The sequence below is a fragment of the Pseudophryne corroboree genome, chromosome 6, assembly GCF_028390025.1.
Source record: "Pseudophryne corroboree isolate aPseCor3 chromosome 6, aPseCor3.hap2, whole genome shotgun sequence".
NCBI lineage: Eukaryota > Metazoa > Chordata > Amphibia > Anura > Myobatrachidae > Pseudophryne > Pseudophryne corroboree.
In genome coordinates this window covers 551,455,739-551,482,944 of record NC_086449.1, presented here as the reverse complement: position 1 = coordinate 551,482,944, position 27,206 = coordinate 551,455,739, and the positions used below count along the sequence as shown (strand labels likewise).

At 44.1% G+C, this 27,206-nt stretch overlaps 1 protein-coding gene across 1 annotated transcript in view; it reads left to right on the top strand.

Annotated features, from left to right (window-relative positions):
* The window catches only part of ACSS3 (acyl-CoA synthetase short chain family member 3), a 295,452-nt gene extending 268,474 nt beyond the window's left edge, over positions 1–26,978 (top strand). The window contains exons 12-17 of the mRNA XM_063927708.1: positions 1,392–1,455; positions 21,142–21,223; positions 21,319–21,441; positions 23,390–23,489; positions 24,152–24,327; positions 25,505–26,978. Of these exons, the coding sequence (XP_063783778.1) occupies positions 1,392–1,455; positions 21,142–21,223; positions 21,319–21,441; positions 23,390–23,489; positions 24,152–24,327; positions 25,505–25,573 (614 nt within the window). The 3' untranslated portion in view covers positions 25,574–26,978. The remainder of the gene's footprint in view (positions 1–1,391; positions 1,456–21,141; positions 21,224–21,318; positions 21,442–23,389; positions 23,490–24,151; positions 24,328–25,504) is intronic.
* The last annotated feature ends 228 nt before the right edge of the window (positions 26,979–27,206 follow it).

Genomic DNA, 27,206 nt, shown 5'->3' with positions numbered 1-27,206 from the left:
GCTCACTGCAGCCACTCCTGATTGACTCGTGGTCAACACAAAGTTTGAACAGAACCAATAGCTACTCCATCGGCTCTGGGATCCAATGCCCAGTCAGGGCGCCGCTCACACATCTCTTCATCCATCCGAACTTCTAACAGTCTGGCAGACTGCCTGGAGTAATCCTGGATACTGGTAACCCTAGGCGCCCCCTCTGGAGCTAGGTCACTCTAGGCTGGGCCTGTCCTAATAGGCATGTTTTCCAGGTCTGCATAGCTCTCATTAAACTTTGCCTAATGAAACCTCCTTTTTACTAAGAGTTCCACCTCTTCAATCACAAGTATAGCTCTAATCAAAATACATAATCTACATACATGATTGTGTATGGCCATTATCAGAGCATGTGCAGTGCGAATGCATGCAAGATACCCTATGAAAATGGGCGTACGTTCAAGTCTACAACAGCTAGAGATTATACAGAACGAGTGTTCTGTAAAATATATTTAACAAAATAATCTACTTATATTTATTCATGATGTTGGAGAGACCCCTAGTGGTTTAATACGACATAATTCATATATCAATTATTGAAAATACTTTACATTCATTTATATAATTTAGTTAATTGTTTTGACCTTGGTTACATGGGTAGTTAAATGTAAAAACAATGCTCTATTACATGTATTTATTACTAGTTATACTGGTGGTCATGTTTATCAGTAAACATGCATGTGTGGCATATTTCTAATCTACAGCTACAGTATGTCTCATGCTAGGGCCTTTGTACAGACAAGACTAGCAACTAAAGTTCTAGAACCAGGAAAGTAGCTCAAGTCATACCAGCACAGAAATAAATGTATATTGAAAAGGCTGCTTTAACAAGTTCTTTATACGTGTGTAGCTTTAAATATAATTTAGCATCTCCTGCAATTTATGGATATATTGCAGGAGATGCTATCACCAGAACTGTATTTATTGGGGGGAATTAAAATATTTTTCTTGCGCACGCAGCTCACGACTACATTGATGGGTGATATTTTTGCCGCTGGGCTCAAGTGACGGCATTACTTATCTCGCATGCTGCCCCTAAATGTACCGGGATTAGCCATGTAAAGCAGCTAAGCCTGTGCAAACTACTGTCCCATGCTTGGTGCGCAAAGTGTCCCATCTGTGCACATTACGACTTGCATGCTCTAGTCGACACGCAGCTGCAGTATGTGGCATGTTCTTTACAGACTAGTAACATGCAATTTGTTTTGATCCATAACACAGTACAATTCAAATAACTGCTGTTTCAACCATGTTTAGTGCATAATGTAACCTGAATTGTAAACATGTTTCTATGAAGTGCTTGTATATTGTCAGTAATAAAACTGCTTCTAAAATCAATACTCTTTTTTTTTTTTTTACAGTCAAAATATTGGACAGCCACATGCAAGAGGTCAAGCCAAACACATTGGGAAATATTGTAGTCAAGTAAGTGACATGATTTTATATTTGTACATTTAGTCATCATTACTAGGATTACCCTAAATCCCAAACAATTGTAGACAAATCTTATTTAACGTTTTTCAAGTTCCTTTAATAAAAATAGATAATGAAAACAGAACACCAAGCTGACTTGGTTTGTGCAGTCGTACTGTCAGACTTTGCTGACAGAATTTGTAATGATTCTGGTCTTGTATGCTTTATATCAGGGTTTTTCAACTAGTGTGCCGTGGCACACTAGTGTGCCGCGACCAGTTGCAAGGTGTGCCGCGGAGCCAGAGCAGCTTCCTGCACCTTCAGAGTGCACTGTTGGCCCTGGCTCTTCTTAGAGGATCATTCATGCTCCGGCTGTGACCTGTGCCTTGATGACGCGGCGGTGTGATATCAAAGGTCACGGCCGCCGCATCTTACCACCCAGCCAGCCCACCCGCCTGCATACACATCTTCCATTTCCCACCTGCATCCACAGCTTTCCTTGCCCACCCACATCCACACCTGCCCGCCCGCCCGCTGCTCAGTATTCGCAGCACTCCACTATGAACAACCCCCGCCACTGAGGGACAGGGAGAAGGACAGCTGACCGGTAGGGGCTAATATTTGTTATGTTATTTCTCCTGTGGGGAGCAATAGGATTTATGGGGGGAACAATGTGAATAATTCATGTGGGGAGCAACATGATTTATGTGGGGAGCAATGTGATTGATTGATGTGGGGAGCAATAAGATTTATGTAGGGAGCAATAAGTTTTATGTAAGGAGCAACATGATTTATGTGGGTAGCAATGTGATTGTTTTTTCTGTGTAGGCCAGGCATGTCTAAACTGCGGCCCTCCAGCTGTTGTGAAACTACATATCCCAGCATGCCCTGTCACAGTTTTGCTGTCAGAGAATGCTAAAGCTGTGTCAGGGCATGCTGGGATGTGTAGTTTCTCAACAGCTGGAGTGCCGCAGTTTGGACATGCCTGGTGTAGGCCAATGTATGTGTGGATTTTTTATTACTGTGAGGGCCAATGTGTGTGTTATTGTTTTTTTTTTCTGTGGGTAACGGATGGTGTGCCTTGGCAATTTTTAAATATTGTTCAGTGTGCCGCGAGTAAAAAAAGGTTGAAAATCACTGCTTTATATTGTGTATAGGTAATACTGTTACCCTGTCTAACGTGTGACATTTATATAATCTGAATTGGAAAATGAACACTACAACAAATACTTAATCTTAAAAACAATGTCTGATCTCCACCCGATCATTTTAAACAGAAGAAAACATTTGTGCGTGTGTTAAATGTAATGCCTGAATGAGTGCAGTATATGTGTTTCCCTGGTTTGTCAGAGGAAAAAATAAATACCTCTGAACCCACCCCCAGAATTCCTAATTATGGGTAGTCATCTAATTGAATTATGATTTTTAGATGTCTTGAAATACTTCCAGTAGGCAGCTGGGAATGCTAGGGGGAAATTAGCCAGCTTTCCACAGGCAGGTACAACCTTACAAGTGTAGATTTTGGCACATTTGTCCAGGAAGGAATAATATATTTAAAATATGTGTGGAGTGCTTGTAAAGTGGCCACTATTCTTATCCAGTCTTTATAAATTGCCAACATTTTTCAAAGCTGTTTTAGAGCTATTACAAAGTGGTACAAATGGCAAAGCATTGCCGACAGGGCCGGTGCAAGGTTTCTCAGCACCCTAAGCAAATAGTCAACGCCCCCTCCCCCTGCCAAAATACAGAGCCCTCAGGTAAAATTTAGGGATAGGAGATTAGGGTTGTTTTAGCAGTTTGGGTTAAGGTGTTCAGATTAGGGGTTAGTATTTAGTATTAGGGAGAGGTGTGTGGATAGATAGATAGATAGATAGATAGATAGATAGATAGATAGATAGATAGATCGATCACAGGGGTGAAAGTGGAAATTTTGAAGTTGGGGCATGGAAAACTGAAGGTTGTAATTATGCGCGCGCCGCTCCGAAAAAGGGTGCGTGGCCACTCAAAAGGAGGTGTGCCCTTCAGTGTAGTTTACCACCTCTTATACACATTTTGCAGCACAATAGTAGGACCCCTTATACTTTCTAGTACTGGTGCCCCTTTCACATTATAGCACACAGTATGAGCCGAAAATCACATTATAGCACACAGTGTGAGCCGAAAATCACATTATAGCACAGAGTGTGAGCCGAAAATCACATTATAGCACACGGTATGAGCCGAAAATCACATTATGGCACACGGTATGAGCTGAAAATTCACATTATAGCACACGGTATGAACCGAAATTCACATTAGAGCACACGGTATGAGCCGAATTCACATAAGAGCACACGGTATGAACCGAAATTCACATTAGAGCACACGGTATGAGCCAAAATTCACATTATAGCACACGGTACGAGCCAAAATTCACATTAGAGCACACGGTATGAGCCGAAATTCACATTAAAGCACACGGAATGAGCCGAAATTCACATTATGCCACACACACAGCCACATATCTACATACTCACAGCCACATGCAGTATACACACACACATATATACAAATGCACACATATATATATATATATATATATACACACACACACACACACACACACACACACACACACACACACACACACTGTCTCCACCCTGACACTCTCCTCCATCAGTTCCCCTCCACTCACTAGTTGCCGGGTATCCGCATACGGGAGCCGGGCAGCTGTGGTGTGGAGCGGGAGCCGGACACCTGAGTTGTCATCAGGAGACTGCCAGAGCTGGGCAGCGGAGCTGTCAGGGGGGCGAGCCGGAGACTTGGCGTAATCATGCCGCATGCGGGAGCCAAACCTTGCAGCCGCACTTGGAAATAACAATCAGGGGTGATTAAGGATTCACCTTCAGTGATTCCAGGCTGCCACATTATCAGTAGGAGCGCCATTGTGAAATTTATTTACCTGTTTGCTTGCAGCCACACTTGTCAGGGCCCAGGGATGGGAGCCGGGCACTGTACTATTTCAAATCTGCCGCAGACCGACAGCCAATCAGGAGCGGCTGCTCCTGATTGGCTGCCGGTCCGCGGCAGATGTGATATAGTAACGCCGTGGTCAGCTTGATGTGGTGGCGGACCAGCGTGGGACAGTGCTCGAAGAAGTGCCGGTATACCATACTGTTGTATACCGGCCCACTTCAGGCACTGTGTAGATATCTATATATATCTATATATATATATATATATATATATATATGGAAGAGACAAGGGGAGAGGGACAAGCGCCTAATAGTGCAGTAACTTCACACCAAATTAGGTTATTTATAATGTCGTGTCTATAGGTAATGTGCGTACCAGAAATGTGGTCTTTAGTGGGCACATCAAACTTTATAATAGCTGGTATTATACACCGCAATTGGTCACCAGGTTGGTCATCAATATGGAAATTTCCCAAATCATCAATTTGCAAGTGCGCTGGTCTGTAAATAATCAGAGCGAGAAGCGCCTCTTCATAGTGCAGAAATTACTTTATAAATATATTAGAATTCATAGAAAACGATAGGTATTAAGCGTACCAGAATATAAACACCAAACAGCTTTTAAATATGGTCTTTTTGTCAAGAGCGACTTTCCTTCATGTAGTTAGAGAATATCAAACCTCGTGTTTCGCCGTGTATAAATAAATATATATCACAGGCTAAAAAATATATAGGTTTTAATTCATATGATGAAAAGAAAACATAAAAAAATATTCTCAAAAAAAGGAGTTCATAAAGCTTATCTGGATATTTCAAGATTTTTTCCAGTAGTCCGGGGTGTATCCACCGTATATGTCTGTGTCAGGGGTGTTCAGAACAGGTCCTCAACGCGTTTCACCTGTAAAAGGCTTCCTCAGGAGTGTCTATGACACTCCTGAGGAAGCCTTTTACAGGTGAAACGCGTTGAGGACCTGTTCTGAACACCCCTGACACAGACATATACGGTGAATACACCCCGGACTACTGGAAAAAATCTTGAAATATCCAGATAAGCTTTATGAACTCCTTTTTTTTGAGAATATTTTTTTATGTTTTCTTTTCATCATATGAATTAAAACCTATATATTTTTTAGCCTGTGATATATATTTATTTATACACGGCGAAACACGAGGTTTGATATTCTCTAACTACATGAAGGAAAGTCGCTCTTGACAAAAAGACCATATTTAAAAGCTGTTTGGTGTTTATATTCTGGTACGCTTAATACCTATCGTTTTCTATGAATTCTAATATATTTATAAAGTAATTTCTGCACTATGAAGAGGCGCTTCTCGCTCTGATTATTTACAGACCAGCGCACTTGCAAATTGATGATTTGGGAAATTTCCATATTGATGACCAACCTGGTGACCAATTGCGGTGTATAATACCAGCTATTATAAAGTTTGATGTGCCCACTAAAGACCACATTTCTGGTACGCACATTACCTATAGACACGACATTATAAATAACCTAATTTGGTGTGAAGTTACTGCACTATTAGGCGCTTGTCCCTCTCCCCTTGTCTCTTCCAGATTTATTTGTCACCAAACCTAGTGACACCTTGAAGGACTGAGCAGCCATCTACAGGAATACCCTGTGGAACCAAAGTGCAAGTTGATAAACCTAGGACTCTTTTTTGAACTCATTAATCAAGAAGGAAAGTAGCGCACCAACTGAATTCTACGATCATATATATATATATATATATATATATATATATATATATAGAGCCGGACACACACCTTACAGGAGGATCTCTGCACACTTTGGCTAAGTAATAGTATGCTATTATGCCCTTTGCCAACAGTTTTTCTATTGCTGGTCTCCTGTTTCCATTGCACAATGCACCTTATGGAATTTTTCTGCTGTAAGCTATATAAAAGCAATTTTTGGGATGTTGCTGGTCTTCATTTTGTTTATATTATATTATATTTTATATATATATATATATATATATGGCGTAGATAGGCGGCGGCACTCAGACAGACTCCTCAATATGCAAAAATCTGGTCATTTATTGAGACCATGAAACCGACATGTTTCGGGGCAAAACCCCGTCCTCAGGGTCAAACAGCAAGTTGCTGTTTGACCCTGAGGACGGGGTTTTGCCCCGAAACATGTCGGTTTCATGGTCTCAATAAATGACCAGATTTTTGCATATTGAGGAGTCTGTCTGAGTGCCGCCGCCTATCTACTGTTGGTATAGTGCGATGGATCGATACCATAGGTGTGCAGTGGGGAGCCTTAGATAAAGTATTACCTCAGGAGTTACCTTGTATACAGACAGAACGAGACTTGAGATGTATATCTCCTTTATATAGTACTGAAATAGCAGGATCAATACAACAGGTTTCAGTATCATCAGCTTAACTCCATCTCCCTCAGAGACTCTTCTAGAATAACACACATGTGAGGTAAAACAAACAAGTACATAACATATGCAACAGACAAACACTACATCTCTGTAACTATACAGCGCCATCTGCTGCCCCTGTACGGTAACTACATGCATATAAACGAAACCATAGTCTGTTGTCTATATTTCAACACCCCTTCTCAACAGACTGGGTTTCTTCAGTTAGACCCATCTTTGACGTAAGTCTCCAATGTCTCTCTCTGGTAAGAGGCTTAGTCATGATATCAGCTGTCATATCTTCTGTTGGGCAATAGTTCAACTCTATAAGACCTTGTTCCTGTAGATCCCTCAGGAAGTGATGCTTGACATCAATGTGCTTGGTTCTTGGGTTCACTCTTTCTGTTTGCGCTAATGCAATGCATCCTTGATTATCCTCATATATCTTGATAGGTTCTTCTTGAGGCATTCCTAGGTCTGATAGTAGTTGCATTAACCATACCACTTCTTGACTTAGTGTGAATGTTCCATCACCTTCTCTTGAGATTTGCATTCCCAAGTAATGCGTTATGTGGCCGAGGTCTTTTGTTTCAAACTGACGGTTTAGTTCTTGTAACAATTCAACTTCGTCCCCTTCTTGTTCGAAACAAACTAGCAAATCGTCCACGTAAATTAATACATAGAACCATCTTTCCTCTATCAACTTTGTATAGAGACATGGGTCTGCTTTGCTTCTGATGAATCCCTTTTCTGTCAGAACTCCATTTATCTTTGTATTCCATGCTCTTGCTGCTTGTTTAAGACCATATATACTCTTGTTCAGTTTACATACGTGATCTGGGTTCTGAGAATTCACGAAGCCTGGTGGTTGTTCCATGTATATATCTTCCTTTAGTTCGCCATGTAGGAAAGCCGTCTTTACATCGAAATGTTTCACTTGCATACCCTTTATGGCTGCTGTTAGGAGTAAGGTTCTAATGGTAGTGTGCTTCACAACTGGAGCAAACGTTTCATCATAATCTTCTCCAAATTTCTGTGAATATCCTTTAGCAACCAGTCTTGCCTTGTATCTTTCTATTTTTCCTTCAGAATCATACTTGACCTTAAAAGTCCATTTACATCCTATGGCCTTTTTGTCTAATGGTAGTCTGGTCAATGTCCATGTCTGATTGTCTTCCATTGATTCCATTTCTTCTTTTGCGGCTCCTAGCCATTTCTGTGCTTCTCTTTCAGAAAAATTTGCGATTTCTTCCCATGATGCAGGTTCTTGTATGTTAATGGCTTTTGCTTTGTAAGATAAACGTGTAGGTGCTTTTCCCTTATTTTCTCTTGAAGAGCGTCTCACACCCTCGGATGCACTCTCATGAGTGTCGCTGGTATTTGTCTTGTGTTGTACTTCAACTTCTTGAATGATCTCTACTTCATCTGTTTCTTTGAATTTGGTGCTTTCTTCTTCTTCAGTAGAGTCTACTGGAATTATGACATCATCTCGTGTTTCCTCTATGAATGTCACACTGTTGCTTATAACTACTTTTCCAGTTCTTGGATTTAAGATTCTGTAGCCTTTTGAATGTTCACTATAACCGACTAGAACTCCCTCTTCTGCTCGGTTCTGCAACTTGCTTCGTTTTTCAGCAGGAATGTAAACGAAGGCTCTGCATCCAAAAACTCTAATGTGCTTTAAGCTGGGTTTCTTACCGTGCCACAGCTCATATGGTGTCTTCCTTACTGCTTTGGAAAGTAGTCTGTTTTGAAGATAGGTGGCTGTTGCTGCTGCTTCACCCCAATATTTATCAGGTAATCCTGAATCTGTAAGCATGCACCTTATCATTTCTGTTAGTGATCTGTTTTTCCTCTCAGATACGCCATTTTGCTCTGGTGTATATGGTACTGTCTTCTGATGCTCAATACCGAGTCCTCTTAAGTACCGTTCTATTTTCTGTCCTGTGAACTCGCCTCCATTGTCGCTGCGAAGAGTTAGCATATTCCTCTTGAACCTGTTTCTGGTCATGTTCACATAGTCTTGCAGCTTTTCTAAGACTTCATCTTTACTTTTTATTAGATAAGTGACTGTGAACCTTGAGTAGTCGTCAATGAATGTCAGCATATACCTTTTGTCTCCTACGGTTCGCGTTTTCATAGGTCCGCATACATCACTATGTACCAGGTCTAGTGGTCTGGAAGCTCTGTTTTCACTTTTCTTAGGAATTGTTGTCCTTGTCGCTTTCGCTTTTATGCAACATTGACACTTCATCATTTCTGAACAGTCTGACACTTTGAGATCCCTGGCTAGGTCTCTCTTCTGCATTTCCTTTATGCAATCTGGGTGTCTGTGTCCTAATCTTCTATGCCACTTGTGAATACAGTCAGCGTGTTTCTGTGTACTCAGCTTTGCCTGCTGTGCTGCGATATCCAGACAGTATAAATGTTCTTTTATTCTGGCTGTAGCTAGTGTTTCTCTTCCGTTTTGGATAAAACACTTATTATTCTGAAACTTTACAGTAAGTCCAACATCTACGCCACATATTAGTGACCCGGAGTCACCCGGAGGGCACCGCAGCATTTACCACACAGGCGTCCAGGAGTGCCGGGCCATCCACAGCCACATTATATATATATATATATATATATATATATATATATATATATATAATTTGATACTGCGGCACTCGGAGTCGTTTAAAAAGAGCAAAGCGTATTCAAAAAAATTTACATCACATAGCCCAACGTTTCGTGGTGCCTAACCCCTTTGTCTCACCTTGACAAAGGGGTTATGCACCCCGAAACGTTGGACTATGTGATGTTCATTTTTTTTAATACACTTTGCTCTTTTTAAATGACTCCGAGTGCCGCAGTATCAATTCTATATACTATCCTTCGCACTGAGGGCACCGGGGCATATATATAAATGGAATACATACGATATCTTGGCACTTAAGATGCCATAATACAGACAGCGGCATCCCAGAGATTAAAATCCCGACACTTACTAATTAAGTAAGCTAACCCTGATCCCTAACCCCCCCCCCCCAAAAAAAAAAACCCCAACACACCTTTCCCGCAGCCTGACCCTAATTGCCTCCCCAGCTTAATCCTAACCCTCCCCGGTGGTACCCAATCTTAACCACCCCCTTCCTGCAGCCTAAACCTAGCCCTCCTTCCCCCCAGCCTAACCCTCCCCAGTTGTGCCTAACCCTGACCCTCCCCCTACCCGCAGCTTAACCCTAACCCTCCCCCCACAGCATACACCCAACATCTCCCTCCCCAGCCCCCCACCCCCCTAACCTTCCCCCGCAGCTTTGCTAGAGTCGTGGCAGTTCGGGATCCTAGCATTCGGAATAGCGGCTCTGGCATTTAGATTAAAGTTGGGAACCCGGCATAGGTATTCCGAGAAGTGTCCGGATTCTGAACGCAGGGATCCTTACTGCATCTCATATAGAATTTATGTATTAGTAACTTGGACCCATCCTACAACATTACAATTGGTCCCCCAAGCCCCACTGTGCATAATAGAAACGCACAAACTATACAGCATTTATATATATATATATATATTTCTGCTGCGGGGTACACTGGGCTCCACAAGAAATTACATCGGGGTGTAGAGTAGGATCTTGATCCGAGGCACCAACAGGCTCAAAGCTTTTGACTGTTCCAAAGATGCACAGCGCCGCCTCCTCTATAACCCCGCCTCCATGCCAGTGAGCTCAGTTTGTAAGTTGGTGCCTTGCAGTATGCAGGCACGTTACAGGTGGCTGCCTTAAGCAGCCTTTTTCAAAGTAATTTTACAGATCTGAACAGAAGATTCCGTTTGAAGACTTCAAGGGCTGTTGCTGGTAAAGTCTTAGAGACTTTTCAGCGTGCATCTCCACCACCCCCAGCGGCGCTGTATACTCCCGCGCTGGGGTTGCCGGGTCACTGCAGCGGAGACGAAGGCTTCTTCCTAACTGTGAGTTCACACACACGCCACCATCTCCGGGATCGCGGGGCCGCAGTTAAGGGGGAGGTAAGGGGCTCCTGTGCCGCACTTTACCGCGATCCAGCATGGCCGTAGGAGGCGGGCCGCGCGCGCGCACGGATTACTGGCAGCTTGCTCCACTAGCCACCAGGGTATTATTTTGGGCACAGGTCAGGGGGATTTAATACAATTCCCCCGTTTTAAGTTCTGCCTGCACACCCGGTGGGGATGCCAGCAGGGGGAGCAGGCCGGACCTGAGGCCCCTCCCCCCAGCCCCAGGGTGCCATTTCTACAATGTTCCCGCCCTGGAGCTGCCTCCTTCTTCTTCACTCCTGGTCAGCGGCCATTACAGCTTGAGCCTTGCTGTTCCTGGGACTGCCGGAGCGAATCCTCCTCTGTGGAACCGCCTGACTGCCAGTGCTGTGCTTCCTACAGGAGACTTGAGTATTCTACCTGTCACTGGGACTGTGTTAGTTAAGAAAGAGTGCATACCTTCAGGGTTGTGTGGTACAAACACCCTGTGATATACATCCAGTGCTTACTGTGTTTGTTATATCTATTGTTATCACATGTAGCTATACTTGTATTGCTAGTCCAGTGCAGTTTATGGTACACCATTTCTGCATGGTACACTTGTGACTATATATATATATGTGTGTGTGCATGTAGCTGCTGCGTGGTTGCCTTATTGCAGGGTATTTCACTCAGCATGCTATTCCTATATTGCTATACCTGAGGGGGCCAAGTGTTTCAGGTTTTTCTATTTTCAATGTAGGATTGTATCACAAGATATACTGTTGGGGTATTTTTGATTGGGATTTATAGTCACCATATATCTATTGAACCTCCGGTCTGTGCTATCTGAGAGTTCTGGCTAGGTATAGTGCTGCTACGCTTTGTACCGGGTTGCCCATTATTGTGCATATACTATGTCTGCTACACGTGGCAACGATATTGGGGCCTCTCCCACACTGTGTGGTAGTGAGGCCGCTGACGCAATGGAGGATAATTTGGCAGCTGAGAGTTCAGGTTCAGAGAGTTCATTATCCCCCAGTGGGTCAGTAGCGCTTGGGGTATCGCAGGATCCGCCTTAGGCTACATTCTCCACATTGCTAAGCACGCCTGTGACTAAATTGACGCCCCCTGTGGGACCACCTGTGCCACTGCAGCAGTTTATGGTCCTTGCTGTGAACCCGTCATGGGCGGATCAGCTTTCCACTCAGCTGCAGCATTTGAACCGATCTATGACTAAATCTAAGTCTCACTCTCGCCCGCCTAAGACTAAGTCATCTTCTAAATGGGCCATTACCTCCTCCCAATCCACGGCTTTAACCGACACATCCTCTGAGGAGGACGGTGCATATACTGACCCCGCTGACACTGACGCTGCAGTTTTAGATGAGGAAGGGAAGTCATCCGTGGATGTCCCGGATTTGATTGAGGCGATTCGGCTCATCCTTCAAGTGTTTGATGATTCTGAGCCTGAAACTTTCTCCCAGAAACCGGATAGGTTTAAGCGTAAGAAGGTGGTTAAACAGGTTTTACCCTACTCTAAACACCTGGTTGACATACGTCAGGAATCCTGGGAAAATCCGGGGACAAAGTTTACACAGAATAAGAGACTGTTGGCTCACTATCCTCTCTCTGTGGAGGTGTGTAAAAATTGGGAAACCCCACCGCCTGTAGATTCTCATGTGGCGCGTATGGTTGTTTCCTCTGCTCTGCAAGTAACTACCGTCACCTCTCTGAAGGAACCAACGGATAGACGTGTGGAGCGCTGTTTAAAAGCAATTTATACCCTAACGGAGGCTGTGCATAGGCCAACAATTGCAGCGACTTGAGCTGCTGAAGCTGTTGAGGCGTGGGCTCAGGAACTCGAGGCGGAACTGTCTGCCGACGCATCTGAGCATGCTCGACAATGTCTCTCCTATATTCCCTTGGCTTCTCTGTACCTTAAGGAGGCGGCTTCCGATGCCGGGGTGCTTGCAGCCAAGGCTGCTACTGCGTCCGTCTTGGCCAGACGTATCCTTTGGTTGAGATCATGGTCGGTGAATTTGGATTCCAAGAAAACCCTGGAGGTGCTTCCTGTCAAAGGAGACAGTCTCTTTGGAGAAGACCTAAATAAGATTGTGGCTGATCTGGCTACGGCTAAAACAGCTTGTCTACCTAGTACAGCTCCTTCTGCACAGAAGACTAAAAGTACTTTCCCTTGGCCCTTTCGTACTCCTAGTAAAGCAAAAGGTCAGGCGTACCCAAAGCAAGCTCGTGCTTCCAGACCAAACAAGCCCAGACCAAAGCGTGCCTGGGCTGCCCGTCAGTCAGCTTCCAAAACTGACAAGCCTGCCGCATGACGGGGCGGGCCTCCCTCTGGGGGAGCCCAAGGTGGGGGGCCGACTTCTAGGTTTTGCCCAGGAATGGTTGAAGACCACTTCAGATTCCTGGGCGGGGGAAGTCATCGCTCGAGGTTACGCCATACCCTTCAAGAATCGTCCGCTGTAGCGGTTTTGTCTGACAGATGTGCCTCTGGATCCGGCAAAAGCAAACACATTGCACTCAGTGGTACATTCCCTCCTGGTCACAGGAATGGTGGTACAGGTGCCTCTGGCTCAGAGAGGCAAGGGGTACTATTCCACGCTGTTTCTAGTCCCGAAACTGAACGGGTCCTCGTGGGCCATTCTCAATCTGAAGTGCTTGAACAAGCATGTGCGGGTCTTCAAGTTTCGTATGGAAACTCTGTGCTCAATTGTTCTGGCCATGGAGCCTGGGGACTATATGGTCTCCCTGGACATACAGGATGCCTACCTGCATATTTCTATTGCGCTTTCTCATCATCAGTACCTGCGGTTTGCGGAGGGCAACCTTCATTACCAATTTCGGGATGTACCCTTTGGTTTGACAACGGCTCCCCGAGTTTTCACCAAAGTAATGGTGGTCATGACGGCTACACTCCTCCGTCAAGGGGTCAGGATCCTACCGTACTTGGACGATTTGTTGATCCTGGCAAATTCCCCAGAACTTCTCCTGTGTCATCTCAATCTGATGGTCCAGTGCATGACAGCCCACAGGTGGCTGATCAACTGGAAGAAATCCTCCCTGGTTCCTGCTCGGAGCATGTTACATCTGGGAGCGTTATTGGACACTCACAACCAACGGTTGTTTCTGTCTCAGGTGAACGTCCTGAAGCTTCAGGACAGGATTCGATGCTTCCTATCTCGTCCGCAAGTGTCGATACATTCGGCAATTTATGTGCTGGGTCTCATGGTGTCGGCTTTCGACATGGTGGAGTATGCTCCGTTCCACTCTCGCCCTCTGCAGAAGTTAATTCTGACCAAGTGGGACGGCCTACCTCACCGGATAAGATCTCACATGATCTCATGATCTCCGGAGGTCCGTCTGTAACTGAGCTGGTGGCTGCAGGACCATCAATTGAACAGGGGCCGTCCGTTCTGGATATCCGACTGGGTCCTCCTGACAACGGATGCCAGTCTGAGGGGTTGGGGCACGGTGTTGGAACAACACTCTCTTCAGGGTCGGTGGACCAAGGAGGAGTCTCTACTCCCGATAAATATTCTGGAACTGCGGGCAGTGTTCAATGCGTTGACACTGGCCCAGCATCTCATCCAGAACAGACCTGTACAGGTGCAATCGGACAACGCCACCATGGTGGCGTATATAAATCATCAGGACGGCACTCGAAGCCGCATGGCAATGAGGGAAGTATCAAGGATTTTTCAGTGGGCAGAACGCCATCTGCCGGCCATATCAGCAGTGTTCACTCCGGGCGTTCTGAACTGGGAGGCGGACTGTCTCAGTCGTCAGGACGTGCACTCCGGAGAATGGAGCCTATATCCAGAGGTGTTTCAACGTCTCGTGGAAAAGTGGGGCCTCCCAGATGTGGACCTGGTGGCGTCTCGACACAATCACAAGGTTCTGGTCTTCGGAGCAAGGACAAGGGATCCTCAAGCAGCGTTCGTGGATGCTCTGTCAATCCCATGGAACTCTTGGCTGCCGTACTTGTTCCCTCCGGTATCACTCCTGCCCAGAGTAATACGGAAGTACAAGCAAGAAGGAGGAAGCCTGCTTCTGCTCGCTCCAGCGTGGCCCAGATGGCACTGGTTCTCCGATCTACAGGGCCTCTCGATGGATCGTCCCCTTCTACTTCCACAACGGCCAGACCTCCTCATTCAGGGACCTTTTGTATACCAGGACTTAGCCCGTCTGGCTTTGATGGCATGGCTCTTGAAGTTTCCGTCCTGAGGACCAAGGGTTTTTCTGAGGCGGACGTTTAAACTATGTTGAAGGCCCGTAAGCCGGCTTCTGCTCAGATTTACCATAGGGTCTGGAATGCTTATTTTACTTGGTGTGCATCTCACAATCATGACATTTTCAAGTTTAGCACGGCCAAACTGTTGGCCTTCCTGCAACAGGGCCTGGACTTAGGTCTCCATTTGGTCTCCCTCAAAGTCCACATTTCTGCCTTGTCTGTTTGGTTTCAGAGAAAGATTGCCACCCTACATTCACTCAGGGTGTGTTGAGGATTCAGCCTCCTTATGTGCCGCCAGTGACCCCTTGGGACTTGTTGGTGGTTTTGGAGGCCTTGCAAGTGTCTCCGTTTGAGCCTTTTGCCTTTGCTGACCTTAAGTGGCTTTCCCTTAAGGTCCTATTCTTGCTGGCTATTGCTTCGGCTAGAAGGGTCTCGGACTTGGGTGCTTTGTCCTGCAAGTCTCCCTATTTGCTTTTTACCGTGACCGGGCGGTTCTTAGAACGTGGCCAGGTTATTTGCCTAAGGTGGTGTCTTCTTTCCACCTTAACCAGGAGATTGTGGTTCCGGCCTTTAATTCTCCTGAGTTGTCTCCCAAAGAACGGTCTTTGGATGTGGTACAGGCTCTCCGTATCTATGTGAAGAGAACTTCCTCCGTAAGGAAATCTGATTCTCTTTTTGTATTGTTTGGTTTTCACAAACGTGGCTGGCCTGCTTCCAAGCAGACTCTGGCCAGATGGATTAGAATGGTGATTGCACATGCTTATGTACAGGCTGGTCGTCCAGCTCCTGCTACCATCAAAGCCCATTCTACTCGGTCGGTTGGACCTTCTTGGGCGGCCCACCGTGGTGCGACCCTTGAACAGTTGTGCAGGGCGGCTACGTGGTACTCAGGGAACACGTTTATAAGGTTCTATGCCTTTGATACCGCCGCTTTCCATGATGCTTCCTTTGGACGCCGGGTTCTTGTGCCCGCTACAGTGCTTCCCCTCCCGTGAGGAACTGCTTTGGGACATCCCCGATGTAATTCCTTGTGGAGCCCAGTGTACCCCACAGCAGAAAACAAGATTTACGGTAAGAACTTACCGTTGTTAAATCTCTTTCTGCAAGGTACACTGGGCTCCACAAGGCGCCCACCCTGACGCACTTAGCTTTTTTGGGTTGGTATTGGCATAGCTGCTGACACCCTCTCCTGTGGTGAGTGTGTGGTGTACTTGGCTACGATCGATTGTCGCCTCTGGTACCTGCTACTGCATTGGGCTGGTTAACAAAACTGAGCTCACTGGCATGGAGGCGGGGTTATAGAGGAGGCGGCGCTGTGCATCTTGGGAACAAGATGCACAGCGCCGCCTCCTCTATAACCCCAATGTAATTCCTTGTGGAGCCCAGTGTACCTCGCAGAAAGAGATTTAACAACGGTAAGTTTTCTTACCATAAATCTCGTGTTTTATATATATATATATATATATATATATATATATATATATATAAACATAAAACACAGGGTAAAGTGATGCTGTGTGACATTGGGACTGTGACTCACACTTCATTAATGTTGCACTGAACCCAACCTCACTCCCCAATCACTTCTGTAATCTGGCTCAATCCCGGCTGCACGGAGCACACAGGTGCAGGCCAGGGAGAGCATACGCCTCACGCTGCCAGGGAGCAATGTATAGTGCGGCGCCTGCACGTCCCGGGGGGGGGGGGGCAGCCCGTGCTCCCCGAGCTCTTGGTGAAGACAACCACGCGGGTCACTTTCCCTGTACTGCCAGTTAAAGAAAAGTGTAATAAATGGCAGGGGGATCCACCAGTGGTTGGGGAAGCCCTCTCCGCATCGGGCAAAGGTTCCGCCCCCGCCTCCTCCACGGGCTCCAGCAGCTTTGTTGCCTCCTTAGCTGGTTTGTGGACCCGGTGCCGGCGGAGGGAGCAGATCATCTGATACATGGTCATCAGGTCGGGAGGGTGGGGGGAAGTGAGCGACAAAAGAGGGGAAGGTGGGAACAGCTCTAGACGTGGTTTTGATCCACCAGATCTGACACCGGGTGAGCGGGTAGCAGTTGCCTCACATCCCAAATGGGGAGCGCAGAGCAGTCAATTCCTGTTTTGTTTTTTTTGCTGCACTCAGCGCCACCCTTCAAGTGCTGCCGCACATAGCAGCTGCCTATTGGTGGCGCCGGCCCTGATTGCCGATATAGAGGTGCACATGTAACAAATCACAAGGCCTGGGCAGCACCAATAAGAAAATCCACTGGTGACAGAAACTGAAAGGAGTCAGGCCAGGACTTTATTGATAGGTGAGAGTTTATAATGTATTTATGGCAATTTTCTCACCTAGTGGGGTCTACAATAGCAATTATGAATTTGAGAGCATTATCAAAATGATGAGCTGTGAAGCAGTATGCCAGTGTCTGAGAAGGTAGCAGGTCTATAGATCTACACTAAAAAGATCTATAGTCAATTGGTAGACCACTAATGGTAGACATGCATTAGGTTGACAGGTTCAAAAGGTCAACATGTAAAAGGTACAGTTCAAAAGGTCAATGGGGTCAAAAGGTCAACATGACAATGGTCCACACAAGTTTTTTTTTATTTAGTTGTTTTTACTTTTTCATATTTTACCATCCACATGGACTACAATTACGAATAGTCACATGTGCCGAGCCCAGTGGTAGCGGAGCGATGCACTTTGCCTGAAACACGCAAGGAGATGTGATACACTAATGGGGCTTGTTTGTGGCAAAAAAGTGACAAACCCCCCCCCCCCCCAAAAAAAAGTACCTTTTTGTGTGGACCATTTCCATATCGGCCTTTTGACCCTGCCATCCTTTTCTACGGTCTACCTATTCTATGTCGACCTTTTGACCCTGTTGACCTAATACATGTCTACCATTAGTGGTAGACCTATTGACTGTAGACCGTTCTAATAATGGATCTAATAATCCACACTGGTCTGAGAACAGGGCAGCACTTTGGTGGAGTCTAAAGTAGAAGAGAAATAAAGTAGACTAGTTATGTCTACACACACACACACACACACACACACACACACTCTCTCTCTCTCTCTCTCTCTCTCTCTCTCTCTCTCTCTCTCTCTCTCTCTCTCTCTCTCTCTCTCTCTCTCTCTTTCTCTCTCTCTCTCTATATATATATATATATATATATATTATGCACCGATAAACCATAACATTAAAACCAACTTTATATACTCAACAAGACATTTGAATGTGTCCTATGGTATCTGGCACCAAGAAGTTAGCAGAAGATCCTTTATGCCCTGTTACAAGGTGGGGCCTCCGTGGCCCGGTTAGATAGAAAAAATTACCAAGTTGCGCTAGACAATCAAATAAAAAAGCATTTATTTTAATGCATAAAATGTATTATGATAACAACAATTCTCCCGGGAGTAAAATACACACTTTAGAATGACATCTCTATAACTGCAGACCTACTGCTAATTTTATAACAGAAGTACAAATTAGTACTATTCCAGAGCTTATGACCCCAGGGATATCACTTTAAATAGAATATTAACAACAGAAATGAATATTATCTGTTAAAAGAAAAAAATAAAAAGTCTGTGTTGACATACATAAACTCACTTGGTCCACATGAATACCGAACAGTCCTGATCATTGATATCTGTGAGCTTAATCCAATGATCCTGTAGTAGACCGGACTTTTATAACATAAAATAGAAACTTATGTAGTTGATGCTGTGAGCAAATGCATAATTGGTAGACCACTGGCCGCTGTGACAAGGGGGAGAGCCCGGAGCAATGTTGCTGCGGTCAGCCGCTGGCTCCTGCACGGGGAGTGGAAAGCCATACCTGAAGTGACCGCTGGACTGGATGAAATGTGGCTGTGTATAGCTGACACGCGGCTGCAGTATCCGGATGGTTAGCTGTTACCTTGCGTGGTACAGTGTATGGGCTCTCAACACACACTGGCAATTGCAGGGAGGCTCAATCGGAGCTGCCCGTGGGAGCACAGGTCAGCCGCCTGCTGTTGAGAGCCCATACACTGTACCACGCAAGGTAACAGCTAACCATCCGGATACTGCAGCCGCGTGTCAGCTATACACAGCCGCATTTCATCCAGTCCGGCGGTCACTTCAGGTACGGCTTTCCACTCCCCGTGCAGGAGCCAGCGGCTGACCGCAGCAACATTGCTCCGGGCTCTCCCCCTTGTCACAGCGGCCAGTGGTCTACCAATTATGCATTTGCTCACAGCATCAACTACATAAGTTTCTATTTTATGTTATAAAAGTCCGGTCTACTACAGGATCATTGGATTAAGCTCACAGATATCAATGATCAGGACTGTTCGGTATTCATGTGGACCAAGTGAGTTTATGTATGTCAACACAGACTTTTTCTTTTTTTCTTTTAACAGATAATATTCATTTCTGTTGGTAATATTCTATTTAAAGTGATATCCCTGGGGTCATAAGCTCTGGAATAGTACTAATTTGTACTTCTGTTATAAAATTAGCAGTAGGTCTACAGTTATAGAGATGTCATTCTAAAGTGTGTATTTTACTCCCGGGAGAATTGTTGTTATCATAATACATTTTATGCATTAAAATAAATGCTTTTTTATTTGATTGTCTAGCGCAACTTGGTAATTTTTTCTATCTAAGTGTGCTTTTGGGGATTGGCATTCCCTTTCCAAGCTGCTGCTGATAATCATCTATACACCACCACTCACTGAGCGCTTAGCTAATTTTCCCCTCCTCCGTGGCCCGGGCTTGTTTTTCCAGCACATCCCACAGATCTAGGATCGGATTAAGATATGTGGAATTTAGAGGCCAGGTTAACACCATGAACTCTTTATCATGTTCCTCAAACCATTCCTGAACAATTTGTGCAGTGTGGCAGGGGGCAACATCCTGCTGAAAGATATCAGTGCCATCAGGGAATAATGTTGTCATGAAGGGGTGTACTTTGTCTGCAACAATATTTAGGTATGCAGTTCATGGCAAAGTAACATCCACATGAACAGCAGCACCCAAGGTTTCCCAGCGGAACACACACTGCCTTTGCCAGCTTACCTTCTTCCCATAGTACATCCTGATGTCATCTCTTCCCCAGGTAAATGACGCCTACACACCCAGTTGTCCACAAGATGTAAAATAAAATGTGATTAATCAGACCAGTCCACCTTCTTACATTGCTTCATGGTCCAGTTCAAATTCTCACATGCGTGGCCATTGTAGATGCTTTTGTCAGTGGACAGGAGTCAGCGTGGGTACTCTGTCTGGGCTGCGGCTAAACAGCCCATTATACAGCAAGTTGTGATGCACTGTGTGTTCTGACACCTGTCATAACCAGCATTACATTTTTCATCAATTTGTGCTACAATAGCTCTTCTGTGGGATACAGTAGGACCAGACAGGCTAGCCTTCACTCCCCTTATGCATTGATGAGCCTTGGGTGCCTTTAACCCTGTCACTAGTTCACCAGTTGTCCTTCCTTGGACCACATTGGAAGGTATTGTACTAACCACTGCATACTGGGAACACCCCACAAGACTTGCAGTTTTGGAGCTGCTCTGACCCAGTTGTCTAGCCATCACAAGTGGCCCTTGACAAAATCGCTCAGATGCTTCCGCATGCCCATTTCCCTGCTTCCAACACATTAACTTCAAAAACTAAGTGTTAATTTGCTGCCTAATATATCTCATCCCTTCACAGGTGCAATTGTAATGAGATAATAAAGTGTGTGTGTGTGTGTGTGTGTGTGTGTGTGTGTGTGTGTGTGTGTGTGTGTGTGTGTGTAGCTTTGTGGACCCCCTGGCTGTGGTGTGTGCCAGTGCAGGTTATACGCACAATGCTAAAACTGAAGGTTTCAGGGCAGGGAGTTCTTGAATACCTGGATTTGTGGAACATGCCGTGTGTTATTAAGCCATGTCCTCTCTGCTAGCCCTTCTACGCTTCTGTCACTGTTGTCACCTGGAACAAATTATTAGATTTGGGTGACACAAAACAAAGTAGAATTCTGATAAACCATCTGATACACTGAATATCTGTATAAATGAGACTGCTCACTTATGATTAATGGAGTCAGACACAAATAACATTTACCTGAGCACATTACATGTATTCTTATTACTGTTTTATGTTTCAGGTTACCTTTGCCTCCTGGGGCATTTTCCACTCTTTGGGAGAATGAAGAAATGTTTAAAAAACTGTATTTCAAAAAGTTTCCAGTAGGTATAAGAAGTTGGGACCATTTGATAAAAACAACATAGTAGCACTTGGTAAGGTAAACACTTTACCTACTGTATATGAAATGTTTTTCTAGGGATACTATGATACCATGGATGCAGGCTATATGGATGAAGATGGCTATGTGTATGTCCTGTCACGGGTTGATGATGTCATTAATGTTGCGGGACACAGGCTCTCTGCGGGGGCGATAGAAGAGGTTAGTAAATCTATTTGTTAAGTCACAATGCTAATTTACAAAGACTTTATGGTGTGCTATCAGTACTTAATCATATGTGTATAATCATATGTGTAAAGTTCATAAACCAAAATCGATTTGTAATAGCCCCTACACATTTAACGATTTGCCGCCGAGGTGCCTGACGGATGACCCGGCGGCGGGGGAGGGGTGATGGGGGGAGTGGTGATGGGGGGAGTGAAGTTTCTTCACTGCCTGACGTCACCCTGCCCCATAGCCCTGCATGCTAATATGGACGATATTGTCTATATTGGCTTGCAGGCATAAACGACCCGACACCAATGATGAATGACCCCGTTGCCACCATCGTTCATCGTTGGTGCCTACACACTGAGCGATATGAACAATTTCTCGTTCGTTACTGAACAAGATTGTTCATATCGGCCGGGCACATTGGCAAGTGTGTAGGGCCCAAAACTCTGTTGTTCTGGCATTGTAAAGATCTTGGTTATTCACACATGTTTGTAACGCTAAGGGGGATATCCAATTATCCTCGTTAAAACATCTGGTCCGAAAAACGGCCATTTTCGGACGTTTTTCAGACTTTTTTCCGATGTTTCACTGTTGTTGTTTTTTTTTTTTTTTTACAGGCTATCCAGATGGATTGCCTGTAAAAAAAAAAAAAAAAAACCTTTCTCCCGAAAACACACAGGTTCAGTGAAATCTGTGTGTTTTCGCGTGAAACAGCGCAGTTTTCGGACGAAAACGGGGCTGTCTCCGGGGATTCTGCTTCGCCTGCCGGGGCAAGTGAAACAAAATCACCGATAAGCCGCGGCACACGCCAGCTTATCGGGGCTAATTAGGTAGCCCCCGGCGGGACAATTAGCCCCGGTAAATTACCGGGGCTAATTGGATATCCCCCTAAGTCTGAAGTACACGATCTCCAAATAAACATTTAAAGCCAAGCAAAGAAAGGGGATTCTTTCATCTTGTGTTTTTTTACGGCTAAAAATCCAAATAAGAATGTCCCATACACTGTATGTATAAAAGCATCAGTTATAGGAAATATATAAGTTTTAGAATGTTTTGTGCATCCCAAATAATAACTACCATTATTTGTATGGCCTAAGCTGCACTTATGCATGATCTACGCGAGGGCCAAGTAGCGGATGTCTATGGACACAATGATGCCTTTATTTCTGATGTATGTGGAAATTCTAGTGAAATACTAATGGGATAGTATGCCGTGAGCATGTATAATGCAATAGGAGCCCTTAATATTTCTGATATAAGCATGTAATGAATGTGCTTTGATCATACTGAGTGTTCTCTATTCTTCATTTGTTGATTGTATTACAGTTGTGATTATAAGTTATGTATATTGAAGGAGATGTATACACCACTTTTCTAAACCTATAATTTGATTGGTGTAATAAAACACCTGTGTATACTGATTGGTTAATGGAATTAATACCTTCTATTTAATCGGCCACTCAGTGCAAGCTTTAAATCAATCGGTCTCTGCTATTATGCATTGTCTGAGCTACAGTATTTACCAGCAAAGATTGGACCACTCATGCAGTGGATCTTTAGTTGGCTTTGTGAGAGCAAGCACCTGCCAGTACATGGGACTTCCAGTATTATTAATACACATGAATGTGCAGCACCTGCCTAGAATGCATGCAGGCATGTAGCAGGTGAATATAAGACCTGCATCAATGACTGTAGAAGAAAGTAAATGCAGCATGATGCTGGGGTATCTGTACCTTGTGTGGATGGTAGGTCACTCTAGGCTATTTTCCATGAGTAAGCAACCATCAATTAAAAATTAAAAGCAACATTTATAGTAATATCTAGCCCGATTTTATTAATAGTTATGTTTTACAATGATCCATAAAATGACATTATTATGTGACTGTCAAATGTATTACTTGGTAACATCTTTTTAATAATTGTTCTCTTTTTGTAGTCCGTATTACTGCACAAGTCTGTGGCAGATTGTGCTGTGGTCGGCTTGGATGATCCATTGAAAGGACATGTTCCTTTGGCACTCTGTGTGCTGCAGAATGGTAGGCACTGCTCTGTCCGGGATACATATGTTTTACCAGCAGACGGCAGCTTCCTGTCTGTCGGAATCCTGGCAGCGAGTCCCCTCGCTGCGCTCGCCGCACTTCGGGCCTGGTGGCTCGCTTTGCTAGCCACATGTTATATTACCACTCGGGAATAACCTGCAGTGGTCAGGATTCTGTCCGGCGGTATTTCACCGGCTGTATGGATTTCGGTGTCGGTCTCCTGAACGTCTGGATCCCGACAGCCGGTATTTTAACTGTATCCCCTCTGTCCTGTTTTAACATTGTGCCTCATTTGGGTAAGGCATCAATCCAGCTAGATTTGCTACCTTGGCAAAGCCATGATGTTCTGCAAAGTGAGGTGTGGAGAAAATGTAATGTGTAGAAAATGCAAAATGTGGAGATAGATTTTCAGTCGGGAGGCGGAGCATGTCCTAGCTCAATATCTGAGTCCTATAAAAATAAAGCATAGGATGTGATTGCTACATGCAAAAACAAGCAGTACTTTTGCTTTAAGACATGCAAAAAAAATCTTGCATTCGAATTGTCACCTGGTTTGTACATATGCAAATCTGCATCTTTTAGCTGAACTTGCCCCTTAACTGTAAGTGAAGCCTCATATGCACAATGCACTAAATACCCATATGTTTGACTACTTTCAGGAGTGGTAAAAGGAGAAGAGAAAATAGCCGAGGAAATTGTGTTGCTAGTCAGAGAACATATCGGACCAGTTGCAGCTTTCAGGAAAGTGATTGTTGTAAATCAGCTGCCCAAAACACGTTCCGGCAAGATACCCCGCTCCACTCTATCTGCACTTGTTAATGGCAAGCCCTACAAGGTAAGCAAAAAAACCAGACATTTATGTGACAATCTTAAAAACATATGTAAGATATTGCATGAAGACCTTAAAATAGACTAAGGGGAAATTCAGTTAGCCCCCAAAAAGTTTGTGAAATTGTTCACAATTTTTTTTCTTCTTTTTCGCAATTTTGTTTTCTGCCAATTTAACTATCCCCAGTTTGTTATGCCAGAAAAAAATAAAATTTTCAGCTGAAAACACATAGAGCGCGATTCAATTCTTTTCACCCCTTTCTACACCCGTTCTGTTTCTGCCCTCGGGGGCATGGTATTTTAGACAGGAGATTGGGCGTGATAGATTACTTGAATTCCACCCATAGAATCCATGATAAGTTCACAGACTTATGTGTGTTTTCCGCAGCAATCGCAAAAACGGGGCTAACCGAATAGCCCGGGGGGTCAGTTACCAAAAGTAATTTACCGTGGCTAACTGAATTACTCCCTAATGCTTTTATTTGTTATTGTCATGATCTGTGTAATACCTAGGTTTTAGTTTCATATGTGGTGGGTCCAATTATTGTGTTGGGTGAGACAGCATAGGACTATTGTTGGTGATCTGCCATCGGTTATAATTTGAGATGACCTGATTTACTCTATTCTTTTAGCCAAAGTAGCGCAAGTTTGGATTTATCTTATTGGTTATCCAAAACACGTGAGAGGCGATAGCCAATAGGATGCCGTTTTTGTAAATACAAACGTGATCATCTCTAATTATAATGTGTATAATTACTGCTCCGACCTGGGGGCACACTTACTTCTGGCTGTCTCGCAATTAACAGAAACTTATGTCCAACTGTCCGCTGCTGTAGGTTACATTGCACATTATCCTGTGGTTACTACTCACTATACAACACTGTGTTAGAAGGGGGTTGGACTGTGATTTAAAGGAGTACACGCACCTGTGATCCGCTTTCTATACAAAAGATGTAATGTAATCTCTTAGGAAACCACACTATTTCTTAGAGAAACAAGAAGTAATGTTAGTGTCATCACACTTGCACGTTCCTTTTATCCTCAGACATTTTTCAACTTAAATACAATATGGAATTTGTAACCATAAATGTCTGACTTGTTTATCTCCATAAGCAACTGTTTGGAATTAATGGGTTTAACAAGAAATTTGACAGCATGATTTTATTTTTCTTATTTTCTTATAGGTTGGTTCAACCATCGAGGATCCCAGTGTATTTAAAGTGATAGAAGAAGCAGTAAAAGCAAGCTTATGATACTGTAACGAAGTCCCAGTATGTACTGGAAATAGGGCTCCTTCTGTTTCTATGTTTTTTTTCAGACAATAGATTTGTTAATTGGTTTATACGGTTGTATATTTCCCCTGTGCTATGCCATGTTGCAGATGAAAGATTTACCATTTTTAAATAGTGAAATGTAACTAGTTTTTTAATGTTTAGGGTCATCACAATTGAAAATTGGGGGGTAAACAAATACTTTAAAATAAACATGGGGGGGGGGTATGCAATGTTTCACAGTCTATCCAATTTGGTCACCTGTAAAAACTCACAAGCTCAGTGACATCTGTGTGTGTTTTTTGGGCAGAAACAGCATTTCCGGGGATTTGGTTTTGCCTGGATTTGTGGCCCCAGCATTATGTTTTGCTGTTTATATGCAGCAATGTTGTACTTCCACAATCGCCGGCTACAGCAGTATTGCACACTGTGGGCGGCATTCAATTCTTTTCACCCCCTTCCACACCCGTTCTGTTTCTGCTGACAGGCGTGGTATAATAATTTCTGCTCGCTACCCCCGGAGTAGCAAGGGCACCCAACCCTTTACGCAGCTAAACCTGATTACTATGGGGCAATATGCATGATAACGGGGATCATTTTAGAAAGGAGATTGGGTGTGATATATCATTTGAATACTACCCTGTGTGTTTTCCCTGATGTGTAGTTGCGGTACACCTTTGAAGTTGATGTACGTGAAAATCAATTTCATTACGATTTTGGAGATGAAGTGACCCATATCTCTGACACCTACTATCGATCATGATTTGCTGCCACCTCCACTGAGAATTATACAACTGATTGTGGAGATAGCTGCCTAGATATAATCCTTTATTTGCGGAAGACACCATTTAATGCAGGGGTGTGGTGGCACGACCTTGGGGGGGGGGGGGAGGGGCGGTATTCTCTCTAGCAAAGTACATCTGCACATGCACTGATGTATAGTACACATACTAAACATTCACTAGTCCTACAATAACTACCTGTACACATTTAGCATATGTTTGGTTATGTTATGATGTGCTCAACTGCAAGCCTCTATGCTCCACAGCACGTATCATCCACGTTTTCTCCTGCATGGAAAGATGAATGGATGGGGGATGCCTGTATGATTGCTGCTAGGTTGTTGTCTGTGTCACAAGTAGTGAGGCTACAGTACAAACCTTACTGCGTTAAGTGTGTATCTTGGCTGATACAGGTTGTGTGTCTAAGGTGGCAGTAACACACTGTAAATACCACTCTAATTGCAGCCTATTACATTTGTTACTGATATAAAGCTGAAATACACAGGTGCTACATTTCTATAGTCCCTTGTCAGTTTGATGGAAAATTATATATTTTTCTGTATATTTTTATTAAGGTATAATACATCCTGATGCTTTGTACTGTAGATGACTCCGATTTTTATTTCATTGTAAAATTATCTATGATGAAATATTCTACAAAGTGTTTTGTACCTCTGGGGGAGATTTATCAAAGCTTGGAAAGATATAAAGTAACATCCAATCAGCTCCTGGCTGTTTTTTTTTATACAAACACAGCCTGTAAAATGGCAGGAGCTGATTGGTTGATACTTTCTCTCTCCAAGCTTTGATAAATCCCCACCCCCACCACTCTA